The sequence below is a fragment of the Balaenoptera ricei genome, chromosome 1 (genome assembly GCF_028023285.1).
Source record: "Balaenoptera ricei isolate mBalRic1 chromosome 1, mBalRic1.hap2, whole genome shotgun sequence".
Lineage (NCBI taxonomy): Eukaryota > Metazoa > Chordata > Mammalia > Artiodactyla > Balaenopteridae > Balaenoptera > Balaenoptera ricei.
In genome coordinates this window covers 14,606,118-14,623,896 of record NC_082639.1, presented here as the reverse complement: position 1 = coordinate 14,623,896, position 17,779 = coordinate 14,606,118, and the positions used below count along the sequence as shown (strand labels likewise).

Sequence of the window (17,779 nt, the reverse complement as noted above, 5' to 3'; positions counted from 1 at the left end):
ACATAAGTTTATCTGTTTTGATCTTCACAATAACCTTATTAGGTAAGTTTTGTTATTATCCCCCATTACTCATTAGGAAATTGAGGTTTAGAGAAGTTATTTGCCCAAATCCTACATCTTGCAAGTGGCAGAGCTGGGATCCAAACCAAGATAAGTTGGTTCCAAGGCATTAGGCTATTTCGCTGTTGGCAAAGACCTTTGTTCTTTTCATTTATAGAGATTAGGAAGACTAGCAAGCTACTACTTAGTGCTTGGGAGAACTTCTTCCTTGTGTTACGAATGATCTAATCGAAATTTAGGATGGGGAATCAAAAGGACTTGAGCAGGGGCTTCCCTGGTGGTGCCGTGGTTGAGAATCCGCCTGCCAATGCAAAGGACATGGGTTCCATCCCTGGTCCGGGAAGATCCCACATGCCGCGGAGCAACTAAGCTCGTGTACCACAACTACTGAGCCTGTGCTCTAGAGCCCGTGAGCCACAACTACTGAGCCCGCGTGCCGCAACTACTGAAGCCCGCGCGCCTAGAGCCCGTGCTCCACAATGAGAGAAGCCACTGCAATGAGAAGCCCACGCACCGCAATGAAGAGTAGCCCCCGCTCGCCTCAACTAGAGAAAGCCCGTGTGCAGCGCAACGAAGACCCAACACAGCCAAAAAAATAAAATAAAATAAATAAATAAAATTAAAAAAAATAAAATATAAAAGGACTTGAGCAGGATTGGAGTTAAGTGCAATAGTTACCCTTTAAAATTTATAGGCATTTGTGTATTCCTGAATTTCAAGCTTCAAGGACCCTTTTAATGTTCAGATATTCTCACTTTTAGAAATTTAATTCCATCTCTTCTTTGAATACTGTTCTTAATGTGCATTAATGATCCCTGCCCTCAAGATTTGTGTTAAGGAGAAAAGAGATCAAAGTGATACCTAGTCATAGAAGGTCTAGATGTTTAATAGTGACTTGTAGTGACTTGCTCTCACTTTGCATCTTTTATTCAGTTGTCTTCTTTACTTGCAAGATTAGAAAGTGAATACGATGGGAAGTGAAAACCTTACAATTGAGATTGTTAGCTGTTAAGCAATTAGCAAGTTCTTAGACATAGTGCTGCTACTGAAATATCCATCTAAGCTATCTTAGCAATTGTTTTGACAGCCTGGGCTGTGGTGTGTTTCTCTCTGCATTTGGGCTTGGCTTTTAAAATGCTGCGTGTCGTTCTTTCTCTCTTTCTCTCTCACGATGATTCCTTGTCCTTTCTGTCTCCTCCAGGTCCAACACTGGTTCAGAATTTACCATCTTCAGTGCAGGCTGTGTGTGAATCCTGGAACAACATCAACACCAATGAGTTTCCAAACATTGGATCCTGGGTGAGTGTCTGTCTGTCCCAGGAATAGAAATTAGGAGCACTGTTCTGTTTCTGTGTTCTCTTCTTATTCTTTAGGCTTAAACTAGCTACCAAGAGATCTTAATATGCTGCAGTAGTACTTGCTATGGCTGAATCAATAATCAAGGCCTTGAATTACTCAAATGGTACTCATATGATCATTTTGCTAAGAATAAGAAGTCTGTTACTGGGTTATAGAATAACTGCTTTATTACAGTGGACCCTTGAACAATACAGGTTTGAACAGCATGGGTCCACTTACACACGATTTTTTTCACTAAATCTGGACTGCAGTACTAAATGATCTGTGGTTGGTTGAATCTGTGGATGTGGAACTGCACATACGGGGGGCTGACTATAAAGTTGTACATGGATTTTTGACTGCAAGGACAGTCAGCACCCCTAACCCCTGTGGTACTTAAGGGTCAACTACTAGGAGCCTCAGTTTCTTCATCTGCTAAATACTGGGATGTAAAGATTAAGGATATTAAATGTAAAGTGCCTAGCACATTATCTGTCACGTGAATTCTCAGTAAATGTTAACCGTTTCCTTTCCTTTTTAGGTTATATGTCAAGAACCTGCTCCTTTTGTCATACATAATTTTATGGGGTAGCTTTTAAGTTCTCTAGGCTTTTGGAAGGCTGTTGAGTCCTCTGTTAGTTTCCTTGATCTTTCTGTGTGCTCTGCTCAGATTACCTCTATTAACAGATTATTGCGTTATTACAGTTCTTTGGAAAAGCCAAGTGTTATAATCTAGTTATCCCTGCTTTGTAATCGTGACCTCTGTTTACATCCCCCAGAGCTATAGTGCAAGGATAATTAAGATATTTGTAATGCGGACCCAGATGCATTGTAAAATCCAGATCTTTCTCAGTTACTAGAGGCAAACAAACATAGTTTTAATGTTAAATATAATATATTCTAATTATTTGAAAAGTGGTATTGGGTATCTTAACTATGTACTAACTAAATTTTAGCTTAACTTTAACTTTTAAATTTTAACTCGACTTTGTGCTAACTAAAATTTGTTAACTGTTTCCTTTACTCCACCCCACTTTCCTTCCCAGGATGAATAAGAGTGTATACTGAATAGAGTCATTGTCTGTAAATCTCAGTGGGGTCTTCGGTTATGTCGTCATGGTTTCTTTTTGCTCACGTAAGAATTTGGTCCTGGGAGATAGATGGTCTATCTGTTGATGTCTGCTTTGCCTCCTTTCAGCGCAATGCCTTTGCCAATGACACCATCCCTTCTGAGAGTTACATCAGTGCTGTGCAGGCCGCTCACCTGGGGACTCTTTGTGGCCAGAGTCTGCCCCTGGCTGCTTCCCTGAAGCACACCCTCCTCTCACTGGTCAGGTTGACCGGAGATCTTATAGTGTGAGTACCTTTTACGTAGCCCTAAGTGCTCTCTACTCCTGTATTCTGTCATGGCTAAGGGAAGACAATGAGAGTTTTAATAACTGCGTAATAATACTTTTTTTGCCTGCTTCTACAGCAGAGAGAGCCTGTTGCCTTAGAGTATGAATGTTTACCTAGAATGATTTTTGGCTTAGATGTGAAGGGCAGCCGAGTACCTCCCCCCCTCCTTCTGTGTAGTATGTTTCAGAAAAGGCATGCTGGTTTTAAACCATATTGTGATTTGGAGGTACTCTGGGTTTAAGTTTCAAGGTGACAATGATGTATTTGAAGTCATGCTTCTCCAGATTCGTTGTGGAAGTTAGATGCTGCCATCGTGGAGACTAAGGGCGGGCAGGCCAGTGGAGGGACTATTTTGTTTTCCTGTACATAGGTCACGGGTAAAGTCCTATATCTCATTAGCTTAAAAGTGATCCAGATTCCTGGGAATTCTTCTAGAAAAGTTGTCTGGGAGGGTTACTAGCTTAGGTTTCAGTTAATTTTCTTTTCTAAATATTATAAAATACATCTTACAGTATTAATTTAACATCTTAATAAGTGGACTTTTCACATGGAAATGATTTTAGCTTCTGATATAATAATGAGAAAGGAGACCATGAAGTTGCATGATTATACCTATGTAAAAAACAACTATCAAAGGAAAAAAGCCCTTCTCAGTAAATGAGTAGATTGCCCTCTCCTCCCCTCGCAGCTTTTGAGAGGAGTATATTCACTAATTTGCTTCTGTTTTCTTTGCTGAAGTTGGTCCGATGAGATGAACCCGCCACAGGTAATTCGGACCCTGCTTCCCCTTCTTCTGGAGTCGAGCACTGAGAGTGTTGCTGAGATCAGTAGCAACTCTCTGGAGCGCATCCTGGGCCCTGCAGAGTCTGATGAGTTCTTGGCTCGCGTTTATGAGAAACTAATCACTGGCTGTTACAACATTCTGGCTAATCATGCAGATCCCAATAGGTGAGCCTGACTGGGGAGAAGCCTCCGGTTCCTGTGACCTCCTGGTACCATCAATAAAATGTACCAACACTAGCTTCTTTATGTTGTTAATTAATAGATTATGATTGTGCTTTTTAACAGAAAGTTCTGTACTTGTGTGCGTTTTGTGTTCTTGTGGACACACATGAAAGGTTACTTGGAATCTTCTTTTGTGATTAATTCTTAGGAATAAACATGCTGTACTAGATGTGATGAAGTGTACAAAGGAGCATGATAAAATTTCTAGTATTTTTGTAACCATGCTTCTGAGATAGGTGTTCTGTGGAATTAGGTGGTCTCATAGCATTGTTTGACCTTGATAGTGTAGGCCATGTTGATGTAGGAGAGTCTTACAGAACAGTTGAATAAGTTACAGTTTTATCCCACTGAGAACTGTACAGATAAAGGGTTCCAGGTATTGGGATTTCCTGCCTTTTTGTTGTTGAGGAATCCAGGTTTTCATCAGGGGCTGCCTTTTCTTTTTCTCTCCCTCCCCACTTCTCTTTCGTCCCCCCTCCCCGCTTCAGTCTTTCCCTCCCTTCCTTCCTCTTTCTAACAGTTTGAAATAACAGCAGTGATTCTTGGAACTCTTAGCCATCGACTACATCAGTTATCTCAGATTTTAGGAATTTTTAAATTTTATTTCAGTTTAATTCCTCAAAAATTTATTGAGCACCTACTGTATGCCAGGGTTTATGGTAAGCTTTGACAAAACAAAATTGAATATTGCCCTCAAAAGGTGTAGCCGTAAACAGACTTTGGATTTTTAAAGGTCAGGATTAGGAGGACGTTGAAACAGCCCTTGTTTCTGGTAGTTAATTTTTCTTTTGGATTTTCAGTGGACTGGATGAATCCATCTTAGAGGAGTGTCTCCAATATTTGGAAAAGCAACTGGAAAGCAGCCAGGCTCGTAAAGCTATGGAGGAATTTTTCTCTGACAGGTGAGCTATGTTTTGTTCTCCTCGGTGAACATTTTTGAATATCTCCTGGAAGTAGGGACCTGTCTATGTTGACTTCGGTGTTCTTTCTCAGGGAATTAAAAAGCCTGCTTAGGTGTTTGTACCTCTGGGAGGACTTTGGTTAACTGCTGACTCCTTGAGGTTATTGGTGGAGGGGTTGATTTCATGAACACCTGGCATTGTTGACTCACAAATGACCAGTTCCCCTAGAGAGGATGAGATTGTGAAGAAATAGAAACGGATGCGTTTTATGTGAGGCTTAATGTGATTCTTCCATTTTTACCCTCCTGCCTTTCAGTGGAGAACTTGTGCAGATCATGATGGCAACAGCCAATGAGAACCTCTCTGCTAAATTCTGTAACCGAGTTTTGAAATTCTTCACCAAACTCTTCCAGCTGAGTGAGTGACAGCTTTTAGTAATCTTCTTAAAGGAACTTTGATGTCCAGCTAATGACTGTGCCTATCTTCTGCCCAAGTATAAGTATGGCATGAAAATGCTAACATGTGGAGAGAATCCCTCAGAGATAGTTTGGAAGGAAGTCGAAAACTTCCTTGGAGCCTTTCCCCCTTTCCTGGCTCACAGCCTGCGCCTTCCTTCCTTTCCCCCTGCCCTCCTTCACTGACCTTCGCCTCTCGGTCTGTCTCCAGCTGAGAAGAGCCCTAACCCGAGCCTTCTGCATCTCTGTGGTTCCCTGGCACAGCTGGCTTGCGTGGAGCCTGTGCGTCTCCAGGCCTGGCTCACCCGCATGACTGCATCGCCCCCCAAAGATTCCGATCAGCTGGATGTGATCCAGGAGAACAGGCAGCTGCTACAGTTGTTGACCACGTACATTGTTCGGGAAAACAGGTAGGGCACCTGCATTTATTTCACATGTTCTAACGGCCCCAGAAATAAGGTGAGATCACTGCAGCTGTCTTTCTTTCAGGAATCAGTCGTGAGCATTTTCAGTGATTCCATAGCTCCCTCTCAATAGACTCAAGGAATCTAGTGGCTCTCCTTGATTTTTCCCATGGAAAAACTTTTGCAGTGACTTGGCATGTCAGTTGTAACGGGGATGAATGTTTTGTGCTCTAGTAGCCCAAGTCCACAACTGGGCTTAGTGTGTATAGTCATGCATTTAATGTTTAAATTTAAACTCCTTAATTACTCTTATACATTTAGAAGTGTACAATCAGATTCTTGTTGATTACTTACCAACTTGCTATTTCTTCTCTGTCAGCCAAGTCGGGGAAGGTGTGTGTGCTGTGCTGTTGGGCACCCTGATCCCCATGGCAACAGAGATGCTGGCCAACGGTGATGGGACTGGTTTCCCTGAACTCATGGTTGTGATGGCTACCCTGGCCAGTGCAGGTCAAGGTGCTGGCCATCTTCAGCTTCATAATGCTGCTGTGGACTGGCTGAGTAGATGGTAAGAGGGTGAAATTGGAGGAACGCATCTGTATGTTACAACATTGCTCTTAGAGAAAAGGGGGATAATTAATTACAGGCTATTTTCTGTAGCTCAGAGTGAGTATAAAAGAAATTTGAATCTCTACCTTTTTATTGGGGATTGAGGGAGTAGCCAGTAACTGTTCAGTTTAGATTTAATCTTCATTATTTTATTAGTAGGATTTTCTGTTCATTATTCCTGGGAGAAGTCTTGGGGAAAGTGTACCACCTGCCACTGATAGGAACAGAGCCCCCAACTTCTGATTAGCCACATAATTTTCTAAGAATGCCTTTGGTTCACAGTGTCCACAAATTGATGCGAGATATGTGAAGATGCTTCCTTTCTTTGATTCCTTAGATGATTTTGTGTGTTTTCTCCCCCCCCCCCTTTTTTTTTCTTTGGGACAGCAAGAAATACCTGTCACAGAAGAATGTGGTTGAAAAACTGAATGCCAATGTAATGCATGGAAAGGTAAGACAAGTGAGGAGTGACAGCAGTCAGGGAGTGGTGATTCTTACCTTTGTGGCCAGGTGGAAGTCTCCTTCCTGTTGGTTTCTGGCCCTGGCTAGCCTACAGAGGATACGGCCTATAATCTCAAAGGCCTAGAAGTGTGTAATTGCTAACTGCATGCCCTTAGGCCTCTTCTCGGTGGCAAGAAGTGATAGGAAGGAAATATTCTGGTAAACAGACATCCAACAGAGTCCTTCCTGAAACAGTGAATTACTGCTATTTTTAGGTATTGGCATGCTCTGGAAAATTGTCCCCTGCTCCTGCATTGGAACTGTGTGCTCTGAGTGTTATACGGAGTTATGATCTACCTCCTCCGCTCCAGTCCAGATGCTAGAATTGTTTACTTTACCTGAAGGTTCAGGTCACTGTGCTGAGAAAAAGGGTGGAAACTGGTAGAAATCTTGCATTCAGGCATTTTCTCCCCCCACCCAACCCATGAACCTGACATGGTGGCTAAGAGCAGATAACTGGCCTCTGACCCACCACAGCACCATTGTTTCTCCCTGCTTTCTTGCTGATCTTTATCCTTTCCACACTGAACTGTTAGAGTGCAGAGTGAAGGAACTTAGAAATCTGAGGCTTTGATGCCAGACTTTTGGGGTTTTTTTAGGCAAGCACGAACTATCTGCAGTGATTTGCTGGAAAAATTTTCCCTTGATCTCTGAAGCTATTCCTCCCCTCCTGCATTAATTAAAAACCCAGTAATTTAAATATCTTTCACTAATGGTTAAAAAAAATGGTAACAGCAGGAAAAAAACCAATGAGAGCTTATTCATACTTTTAATATAGCCTATTTTCTTGAGGTATAATTGACATAGAATATTATATTAGTTTCAGATGTACAACATAATGATTTGATATTTGTTTTTATTGCAGAATGATCACAGTAAGTCTAGTTAATATCCATCACCATACGTAGTTAACAAAATTTGTTTTTTCTTGCAATGAGGACTTTTAAGACCTACTCTCTTCATAACTTTCAGAAATGCATACAATAGTATTTATTAACTCTAGTCACTATGTTTGACATTACATCCCCATGACTTATTTATTTTATAACTGGAAGTTGGTACCTTTTGACCCCGATCACCTGTTTCGCCCATCCTCCTACCCCCTGCCTCTGGCACCACCAGTCTGTTCTTTGTATCAATCTAGTTTTTTCTTGAATGATTTTTGTCTCCATTTCAACTTTTTTTTCTTGATTTCCATTGTACTTCATTTTATAAAATTTTTTAAAGAGTTGTCTTTGTGCTTAAGAAAGAATGAAACACACTGATTCAGTACAGTTTATTGACCAACTACATGTAGTCATAGTGCTAAGAGCTGAGGAAATAGATAATTAAAACATGTTTTTCTTCTCTGCTTTTATACTATTCCTTTGATATTGAGCTTTATTGGGAAAAGCTTGAGAAAACACAGTTTACATAATAATCGAATATGGAGAACTGAGGTTTCCATGGTGTGGTGGTCTTCTCTTACAGCATGTGATAGTCCTGGAGTGCACCTGCCATATTATGTCTTACTTGGCTGATGTCACCAATGCCCTGAGCCAGAGTAACGGTCAAGGCCCAAGTCACCTCTCAGTGGATGGGGAAGAGCGGGCCATTGAAGTGGACTCAGACTGGGTGGAGGAGCTGGCAGTGGAAGAGGAAGACTCCCAGGCTGAGGATTCAGTAAGTAAAGTAACCACCACGGTCATGGCTGATCGGCACTTGCAGAGCTCACACTAACAATCCTTTGGCCTTCCCTTCTAGCCCCTGTGAGCTTCAGAACTCTTCCCAGTCCTTGTTGCTTTCTCACAGCTTACTTGACTAGTGCCAGACTGATTTTCCAGGCCTGCAGAGCAAGCTGTAGGGCTCTAATATCCTAGGGGAAGGACCGTTTAATAAGCACATGCCTTCCTCCATCTAGAGGCACTTGTCCTACAGTTTCTTGGTTTTTGCATCCAAAATGGAGTTTCAAAGATGAGTTCTTCATGGGGATGGTGTGAGCTCCCTTGTAGAGAAAACGTAAGATTTATTTTTTTCTTAGCCACAAAACCTTAAGGTCTCACCTGAAATTGCAGCATATTTATAGCCTGCAAGCTATCTCCAATTGGAGTAGGTTTCTACTGGTCATTTATGAGTCAGTGGTTTACTCTCCGTAGGGTGTGTTTTTATGGGTCCCTGTGTAGAAGGATATATTTCTGATTAAAACTATTTATTATCTTTGAAGGATGAAGATTCTCTTTGCAATAAATTGTGCACTTTTACCATCACTCAGAAAGAATTCATGAACCAGCATTGGTAAGAGTAGTTTTTCGTTTTAGGTGAGGGTTTGCTGGGCCTTGATTGTTGGGACTTCTGGGCTCACTGGCTGGTTCTCATTCTTCGTAGGTACCACTGTCACACCTGCAAAATGGTTGATGGGGTGGGTGTGTGCACAGTATGTGCCAAGGTGTGCCACAAGGATCATGAGATTTCCTATGCCAAGTATGGATCCTTCTTCTGTGACTGTGGAGCCAAGGAAGATGGCAGCTGTCTGGTGAGAGATTGGAACATTCTCTCGGCTATAAAGGGTGACTTGTTGGTGACACAAATGCTTAAGCCAAACTGGGAAATTCCCATGTCACCTTCATGGTGGCCTGGGTCTAGGACTAAGTTCTGGTTGTCATTGATTAGCTATATAGTCATGGCCTACGCACTTCACTTAGAATATTAGAACTTGCAATGTCCTTAGAGATCTTGCAGTTTTTTAAAGACCCCCTCCACAATTTCAAGACCTATTGCTATGAGTGGGTAAAGTACCAGATATTAGGTGAATACAATGAAGATCAGAATTCAGGCTTGTGGATATTCTTTAAATGGTTAGCCAGTGTCTCCTTTGGGTCAGATTTTCCTTCAACATCTTAGGCAGTATTTCATCTATGCTTGTGGCAAGACTTGGGGCCTCTGGTGTTTTCTGTCCCTAGGCTCTAGTGAAGCGAACTCCCAGCAGCGGCATGAGCTCCACCATGAAGGAGTCAGCATTTCAGAGTGAACCCAGAGTTTCAGAGAGTCTCGTGCGCCACACCAGCACCTCCCCAGCGGACAAGGCCAAAGTCACCATCAGCGACGGAAAGGTTGCCGATGAAGAGAAGCCCAAGAAGAGCAGCCTGTGCCGCACAGTGGAGGGCTGCCGGGAGGAGCTGCAGAACCAGGTGGGCTCCGCTGGCGCCCAGCATGGGGTCCAGAGCGCGGAGCCTGGCCAGCTGGTCCACGAGCGGTCGGTGTGCCAGGCTCTCCTTGCGGCTCCACTGGTGGGCCTCGGGTTGTTTTCTCCTCCCTCTAAATTTACTGATTTCCACAGTGGAATATGAATAGTGTGTGTTGTCAGTCGCTGCTTCATAAGGAAGAATTTATGACTGAGGAGTGTTCGGGAAGTTTGTGGGAGGGTAAATTTTAGTTGTGTAACACTCTAGAGCACACTTTCTTGGTCAAGCTTCCTCATCTGAAGCACAGAATACAGAAAATGATTTGAGTGATTATTTTCTCAGTTTTCCTAAGGACGGTGCATAACTAGAGGCACTCTAGATGCATTGGGGAGAACTTAACTAATTATACATGGTGGGTGCATTCAAGCAGTAGGATATCGACGTGGGATCCCTGGTTTAGGAAGATTGCTCTAGGTTAGTAGCACAATAGCGTATTGACTGGAATCAAATCCAGTGTTATTGGAGAGAGTGAGATGAGGGCTAGAATATCAAACTGAAGTGAGGAAAGTGGGTTCTGGATTCTGTAGGTAGTTACTAGCAAGATTGTGATGATGAGCATGACCCATTATTTTTCTGTCTTTTTTTTTTTTTTTTTTCACTTGTGTATTTGGATTTTTCTCAGGCCAATTTCTCCTTCGCTCCTCTCGTGTTAGACATGCTCAATTTCCTCATGGATGCCATTCAGACCAACTTTCAGCAGGCTTCAGCTGTGGGGAGCAGCAGCCGGGCTCAGCAGGCCCTCCGGGAGCTGCACACAGTGGACAAGGTGGTCGAGATGACAGACCAGCTGATGGTGAGTGTGTCAGCTTCGGGGAGTTAGGTGCCTGTGGGAACCAGCACGTTGACTGAGATGCCAAAGTGTGCTAGGTACTCTGAGGAATATCCTTAGAACAGTCAACCCCTGGCCATTCAGAACTTAGAATTTAAGATACCGTGACATCCAGTGTGAAAATCAGCATGTGAGGTGTGTCTTCGAGAGAAGGGAATCCAGAGGTCATTCGGACAAACCCAGTGAGTAAGTCTCCTTTTTAGTTCACATAAATATGTGAACCCCTGGATGTGAGGAATGACATTTGGGGGAAATTATAATAGTTAGAAATTTCTTCTGTATGTAAAATAGTAGACCTCCTTACTGTATCTTCTCCTCTAAGGTTCATCTTGTTTACAAAAATAATGCTTGTCCTCTTTGGCTTATAGCCAAAGATTACCTTTAGGTAATCTTCCTTTAATTCTTCCTATGACTTGGGTTGTAAGTTGTAAGACATTATCCACTTTACACCTGCTGCTTAGCACTGACTGTAGGGCCCCTGGCGTGGTCTGCCTGGAGTCTTTAGCAGCTGTGTAAAGTAGTAGAAAGTAAAGTGTCGGCATTTCTGGAAGGGAAGTGTGAAAATGAGTGAGGTACACAAATAGATCTCACAAGGTGACTGCTGTTAAGGGAAGCATAATCACTTGGTAATACACACATATATATTCTGGTATTTTATTAAAAATCAGTCACAGTTGGGAATTCCCTGGTGGCCCAGTGGTTAGGACTTGGCACTTTCACTGCTGTGGCCTGGGTTCAATCCCTGGGCAGGGAACTAAGATCCTGCAAGCCATGTGGCGCAGCCAAAAAAAAAAAAAAAAGGCGTTTTAACATTTTTTAAAAGTGAATACTTTGTATTAATTTAGCTTTATGCAACATTCACTGCGTTGTTCTTATTGGACTGACAATAATTTTGCTGAATTTACCTGTCTGTGGATTAGAGATTGGAATCCATTGCTTTAATTAATTAATTAATTAATTAATTAATTTTTGGCTGCGTTGGGTCTTCGTTGCTGTGCTCGGGCTTTCTCTAGTTGCGGCGAGCAGGGACTGCTCTTCGTTGCGGTGCGCGGGCTTCTCATTCTCTTGGCTTCTCTTGTTGCGGAGCACGGGCTCTAGGCGCACGGGCTTCAGTAGTTGTGGCATGCGGGCTTCAGTAGTTGTGGCTCGTGGGCTCTAGAGTGCAGGCTCAGTAGTTGTGGCACATGGGCTTAGTTGCTCCGAGGCATATGGGATCTTCCTGGACCAGGGCTCAAACCCGTGTCCCCTGCATGGCAGGCGGATTCTTAACCACTGTGCCACCAGGGAAGCCCAGTCCCGTTGCTTTTGAATAACTAAATTGTGCAGTGTCTCAGTCACATGAATAGCATGTGTATGAATCCACTTGATCTTTTTTGCCTTATTACTGCCTTCTCTCTCTGCTTCCCTCTTTGCCAGGTTCCCACATTGGGTTCCCAGGAAGGTGCCTTTGAGAATGTTCGGATGAATTACAGTGGAGACCAGGGCCAGACTATTCGACAGCTAATCAGCGCCCATGTGCTCAGGAGGGTGGCTATGTGTGTGCTCTCCTCCCCTCATGGGCGCCGCCAGCATTTGGCTGTCAGCCATGAGAAAGGCAAGGTGGGTCCTCTAATTCCTTCCCTTTCATTTGAGGTCATGTTTGTCTTAGGTGCTGAGCAAAACAAATAGATGACTACACTCAGATTGGCTCTCAGGGAAAAAGTCTATTGAGTTCCAGCAAAGCTTCAGGGGCAGAGCTCAACAAACTTTTCTGCGTGAACCCTGAGTTACTTTATTAGACTTAGGACCAGTGTGACTAGAACAGAGAGTCTAAATAGTTAATTCCCACTCTATTGTGGGAACCCCTAGGCGAAGGTAACGACTGGTGGTTTCCTAGGACACCGTGGCTCCCAGTCTTTCCCAGTTTGGCCACTCTGAGGACACAAGTGGGGAGAGAAGAGTCTTCATAGGAAGGCTCAGTGATCCTTATTTAGTTCTTTCCTGCCCTCCCAGCCCTCTAAGGGCACAAGGAAGTTTATCGTGTTTTATAGAACCAGGAGAGGTTGGAGGAGAGTATCCTAACTCACACTTTTCTATATTCTGACTTCTTCATTATCAGTAAAGTTGTTTTAATCACACCTTAAGTGAAAAACAAACCAGAGATTAAAATAGCTCTAAAATCCTTTCAAAAACATTCTCAGAGAAAATGAGAAGGGACAGTAGTATATGGGAATTGTTTAAATATTTTATGAACTGATTATACGAAGAGAAGTTGGTTTCTTTTGTCATCTCTAGAAGGAGGAAATGAAAGGCATTCCATTCTTTTAACCAGGGGATGTATGACTGATACTGGTCTTGGAGTTCCCTAAGAGACTTGCCCACAAAAAAAGCCTCCAAATCAGTAGCTCTAGTGAAGGAACGTTTTTTTATTGCTCTGTGTTTTCTGAGAGGATCTGGGTTAAGAATAAATTGGTAATTATTCCTTTGCAGATCACTGTCCTGCAGCTCTCAGCTCTCCTGAAGCAAGCAGATTCCAGCAAAAGGAAGCTGACTCTGACCCGCCTGGCTTCTGCCCCAGTCCCCTTTACTGTGCTGAGCCTCACGGGGAATCCGTGCAAGGAGGACTACCTTGCTGTTTGTGGGCTGAAGGTAACAGTCCTGATCCAGGTTTGGTTCTGTTAAGCTGTGGATCCCAGTCACCTTCTCTCCCCTGTTTTCAGCACCACTTTCTCTTATTCATTGTTGAGATCAGAACTTAAAAGCCATTGGGAACACAAACGAAATCTCTGAATTTCTTCCAGATCTTCCAGATTTCTTTTGTATTAGAAATAATCTTTGTGTGTTCTTGACACTTGAACATGTTACTAGACAGTCTGAGTACTCTCTGGAGGCAGGGAATATTACGGAAGAAAAGGCAGCGTTAGAACTCTGAAATTAATTACGCTACTTTCCAAATCATTTTTTAACCATTCTGTTCCTTCAACCATGTCCAGGACTGCCATGTGCTGACCTTCAGTAGCTCAGGCTCTGTGTCGGATCATTTGGTTTTGCACCCTCAGTTGGCAACAGGAAACTTCATCATCAAAGCCGTGTGGTTACCTGGTTCACAGACTGAGCTAGCGATCGTCACTGCAGATTTTGTCAAGGTATAGTTACAGCTCTTTGATGATCTTGTCCTAGAATGGTTTTGCTTTTAAATCCAGAATGCCTGATCTCCATTATATGTGCTTGCGTCTCTTAGAAATTAAAAATGAAAAATCCTAACATTTTGTTGCCTTTTGTTATGTTGTTGAGCAGGAGCTATCTGTGTGCAGGTAGCAGAAAATTGATTCTGGTTCAACACCCCCTGTGTCCAGTTCACAGCTGTTAATTACTGTACTTGGTATAGAATTTGTTGATGTGTATCTCTCCTCTGCTCATTCCTAAGAGGCAGTGAAAAGATACTTTATCATCTTGTGCTCATTGTCTAGTACTTATAGGTGCTTGCTGAGTGGAGAATGAGTGTTCATTCCTCACTGATTGCAGCTCTGTGGGTTCACCAGGATAGTTTGGGCATGGGACTGAAATGGATCTCCCTTATTTGATCTTTCTTCCTTCCATTCTGCAGATTTATGACCTGTCTGTTGATGCCTTGAGTCCAACCTTCTACTTTCTCCTGCCCAGCTCAAAGATAAGAGATGTTACCTTCCTCTTCAACGAAGAGGGAAAGAACATCATTGTTATAATGTCTTCGGCTGGGTACATCTATACCCAGCTCATGGAAGAGGCCAGCAGTGCCCAGCAGGGACCCTTCTATGTCACTAATGTGCTGGAAATAAACCACGAGGACCTGAAGGTTAGAGCACATGGCACTGTTCCCGTCTATGCCAGGTTTAATTAGCCTAGCAAGGCTTCTGTTGTTCGTTTCTCTTTTTTCTTCTAACTTTTCATCTAATAGCAAAAACTTTAGTTCTTTAGGACTAAACTTGAAGTTCCATTATTCTCTTGGTATTTTTAAGGTTTCCTGCGGGGATCTCATACTTCAAGAATGAGACCCCATAATCATGGTGTAAAATGAATGACCAGCCAGAGCAGAAGCTGGTGCCCCAGGCAGCCTGAGAAGTTAATGCAGGTGTTGTGTGTCTGTTGTGACAGGACAGTAACAGCCAGGTGGCAGGTGGCGGTGTGTCTGTCTACTACTCGCACGTGTTGCAGATGCTGTTCTTCAGCTACTGCCAAGGCAGGTCGTTTGCAGCCACCATCAGTAGGACGACGCTGGAGGTGTTGCAGCTCTTCTCCATCAACATCAAGAGGTGGGGATGAGCACTTAAAGCTGAATTTCCACAACGCCCATGTTCAGCAGGAGAGCTCCGCCCCTCGCAAGGGCTCGCCCTTCCCTGCTTGGTGTCTTTAAATCAAGCGGTGTCCAGTGTTGGTAGGTTGGGCGGCCTGCATGGTTTGTCTCCCACCATGGAGACCCCGAAGCTGTAACAGGTAGTTTGGGGAGCCACTGTCACTCAGAAGGAAAAGCTAGGGTCAGGGTAGCAAATGTGATTTTAATTTGATTACTGAGTTTTGAGAAGAGAATGTAAGTTTCTCCTAGACACTCGTGCTGCTAAGATGCCCTTTAAGTTTCCCTCCTGGGGGGGTTGATCAGTAAATAGAACATGGTGTCAGCAGATGGGGCGAGCTTGGAGCTTGGGGAGGTGGAGGCTGCCATCAGACTTGTAGGTGACAGGGGTGTGTGAGGTAGTGAGTGTTTTATTTAAGGAGGAGGCAGCAAAGTTTTAGGGTCTCTTCCCCTCTTTCTTACTGCCACTGAAAAGCACTTTGTCTCTGGCCTGTATTTTGTGAATTACCTGGTTTGAGATGAAATAAAATGGATACCATTCATACGTAGCTTGATGTGCTTGGAAATTCTTAAAAGGACAACGGGTCATCAGCCTTTGGCAGCTCAGTGGCCCTATGCAGTTGACAGCCTTACGCACATAGGGCCACCTATTCCCTCAGACAGTGGAACCCAGCAGCTGACTGAGATCCTAAACCAGGACTCCTGCTGGGGGCGCACATTGGGGTGTATGAGAGTATTTATGTGGCTCGGAATAAGACTGAGACTCGTGGGTAGTTTGAGTCCTTGGGTGGGTATATTGCTCTGAGAGTCCAGTTGTTCGTGAGGATGGCCTTTAGGTCAAGAAAAGAACTGTGAGATGGTGATTGACACCCTAACTGTGGCCACTTTTGTCGTCTGTAGTTCCAATGGTGGCAGTAAGACATCTCCTGCCCTTTGCCAGTGGTCTGAGGTGATGAACCACCCTGGCTTGGTGTGTTGTGTCCAACAAACTACAGGAGTGCCCCTGGTAGTTATGGTGAAACCAGACACTTTCCTCATCCAGGAGATTAAGACTCTTCCTGCCAAAGCAAAGGTCAGTGCCCTGTTCTCCCATCACTTGAATAGACTGTGAACCTGCTCTATTTTTATATTTGTATGTCATGTCACTTTGCCAGCTCTTTCAATGGAGGCCTATAGAAGAATTTTCTCCTACACACCTTTTCTTTGGCAGCCTCAGCACCCCCTCAGTTGACCATGAATCCAGTTGCTTCTCTGCCTGTTTCTGTAGGTTCTGATCTATAGGTGCAGGAACTACCACTCCTCTGTCCCCTCCTCCTAGATCCAGGACATGGTCGCCATCAGGCACACGGCCTGCAATGAGCAGCAGCGGACAACGATGATCTTGCTGTGTGAGGATGGCAGCCTGCGCATCTACATGGCCAACGTGGAGAACACCTCCTACTGGCTGCAGCCCTCCCTGCAGCCCAGCAGTGTCATCAGCATAATGAAACCTGTTCGAAAGCGCAAAACAGCTACCATCAGTAAGGCCCCTCCTCAGAAGACTGGTAGGGGGCGGGGACTTAGAGTAGACCGTTGTAGATAGCCATGAAGAAACAGGGACTGTCCTGCTTGTGCGGCTCATAAAGGTAGAGGTTGTGCTAGCTAGTTTCTCAGAAGCAGAGTCAGGGTTCCTGAGGCCACTCACGGTCTGTGCACGGCAAGCACCTGTTGGCTGTCCACTTCAGGCAGCAGTTCCTAGGTGCCCAGGAAAGAATTCTCTCTTGGACCTGGTTTGAGATGGTTTTCTCTGGGTTTAAGAAAAATGGCTTCCCTGATGTGGTGTGCAGGATGGAACTGATTGAGGAGTAGATCCTTTGGCTGGTTCATTCTCGCCGACTGGTGTAGAAGCCGTCATAGGTGTCTGAGCTGGAAGTCTTTGCTCCTGAGTGATGGAGGAGGACTCTTCAGGGAGTGAAAGCTTGAATTTAGGAGTGAGTGACTCGGACTGAGCAAAGATCTTTACAGGATTCACCCCACCATCTGGAATTTGTTCTAGAGTCTATGTTTGAGATAATCATGCAGCTCATCCTCCTATAAAGAAATAGTTTCCTTTGTTTATTTTAAATAAACCAGCTCTGAGAGAGCTGCTTGTTATTAAGTGTACCCAATACTGAGATAAGATTTCTTCGCCCCGCTAGGTTGTGTTGTGGTTGGGGATGATGACTGTTGGACAGCTGACCACGTGTAGGCGTCGTACTGATGCAAACCTTACAATCCCGAGTTGGCCTAGAAAGATGAGGGAGTGTAGTGTGAGCTTAGGAGCACAGAGGTGGTAGGGATTGCACTAATGTTGCTCCGTGGCAATCTGATGCTGTTCTCCACAGCAACTCGCACGTCTAGCCAAGTGACCTTCCCCATTGACTTCTTTGAACACAACCAGCAGCTGACAGATGTGGAGTTTGGTGGTAATGACCTCCTGCAGGTCTACAACGCACAACAGATAAAGCACCGGCTGAATTCCACTGGCATGTATGTGGCCAACACCAAGGTGAGGACTGACTGCACCGTGCTGGGTTCAGTCACTGGGTAGAAGGACTCAAGGACACATCTAGAAGGTTTGAGGACACATCTACTCTTAGAATGCAAGACTCACAGTCATTAACCCTTGATTCTAGTTTCATGGTCCCTAGAATTAATGAATATTCTCACTTCCACGCCAAAGGGCTCCTATTCCCGTGTTGTCAGTAGGGTTACTGTGCACAGGGCAGC

The 17,779-nt window shown here is 44.1% G+C and overlaps 1 protein-coding gene across 8 annotated transcripts in view; it reads left to right on the top strand.

The window, feature by feature from the left end:
- UBR4 (ubiquitin protein ligase E3 component n-recognin 4) overlaps positions 1 to 17,779 on the top strand; it is a 126,936-nt gene that overhangs the window by 33,947 nt on the left and 75,210 nt on the right. For all 8 annotated transcript variants that reach the window (XM_059915013.1, XM_059915004.1, XM_059915021.1 and 5 more), the window contains exons 27-47: positions 1,262 to 1,359; positions 2,597 to 2,754; positions 3,535 to 3,744; positions 4,602 to 4,703; positions 5,020 to 5,120; positions 5,370 to 5,568; positions 5,942 to 6,130; positions 6,559 to 6,622; positions 8,143 to 8,334; positions 8,876 to 8,946; positions 9,037 to 9,184; positions 9,612 to 9,839; positions 10,516 to 10,686; positions 12,139 to 12,321; positions 13,192 to 13,350; positions 13,695 to 13,847; positions 14,309 to 14,536; positions 14,836 to 14,993; positions 15,932 to 16,103; positions 16,350 to 16,551; positions 17,395 to 17,558. In XM_059915013.1, the coding sequence (XP_059770996.1) occupies positions 1,262 to 1,359; positions 2,597 to 2,754; positions 3,535 to 3,744; positions 4,602 to 4,703; positions 5,020 to 5,120; positions 5,370 to 5,568; positions 5,942 to 6,130; positions 6,559 to 6,622; positions 8,143 to 8,334; positions 8,876 to 8,946; positions 9,037 to 9,184; positions 9,612 to 9,839; positions 10,516 to 10,686; positions 12,139 to 12,321; positions 13,192 to 13,350; positions 13,695 to 13,847; positions 14,309 to 14,536; positions 14,836 to 14,993; positions 15,932 to 16,103; positions 16,350 to 16,551; positions 17,395 to 17,558 (3,350 nt within the window). The remainder of the gene's footprint in view (positions 1 to 1,261; positions 1,360 to 2,596; positions 2,755 to 3,534; positions 3,745 to 4,601; positions 4,704 to 5,019; positions 5,121 to 5,369; positions 5,569 to 5,941; positions 6,131 to 6,558; positions 6,623 to 8,142; positions 8,335 to 8,875; positions 8,947 to 9,036; positions 9,185 to 9,611; positions 9,840 to 10,515; positions 10,687 to 12,138; positions 12,322 to 13,191; positions 13,351 to 13,694; positions 13,848 to 14,308; positions 14,537 to 14,835; positions 14,994 to 15,931; positions 16,104 to 16,349; positions 16,552 to 17,394; positions 17,559 to 17,779) is intronic.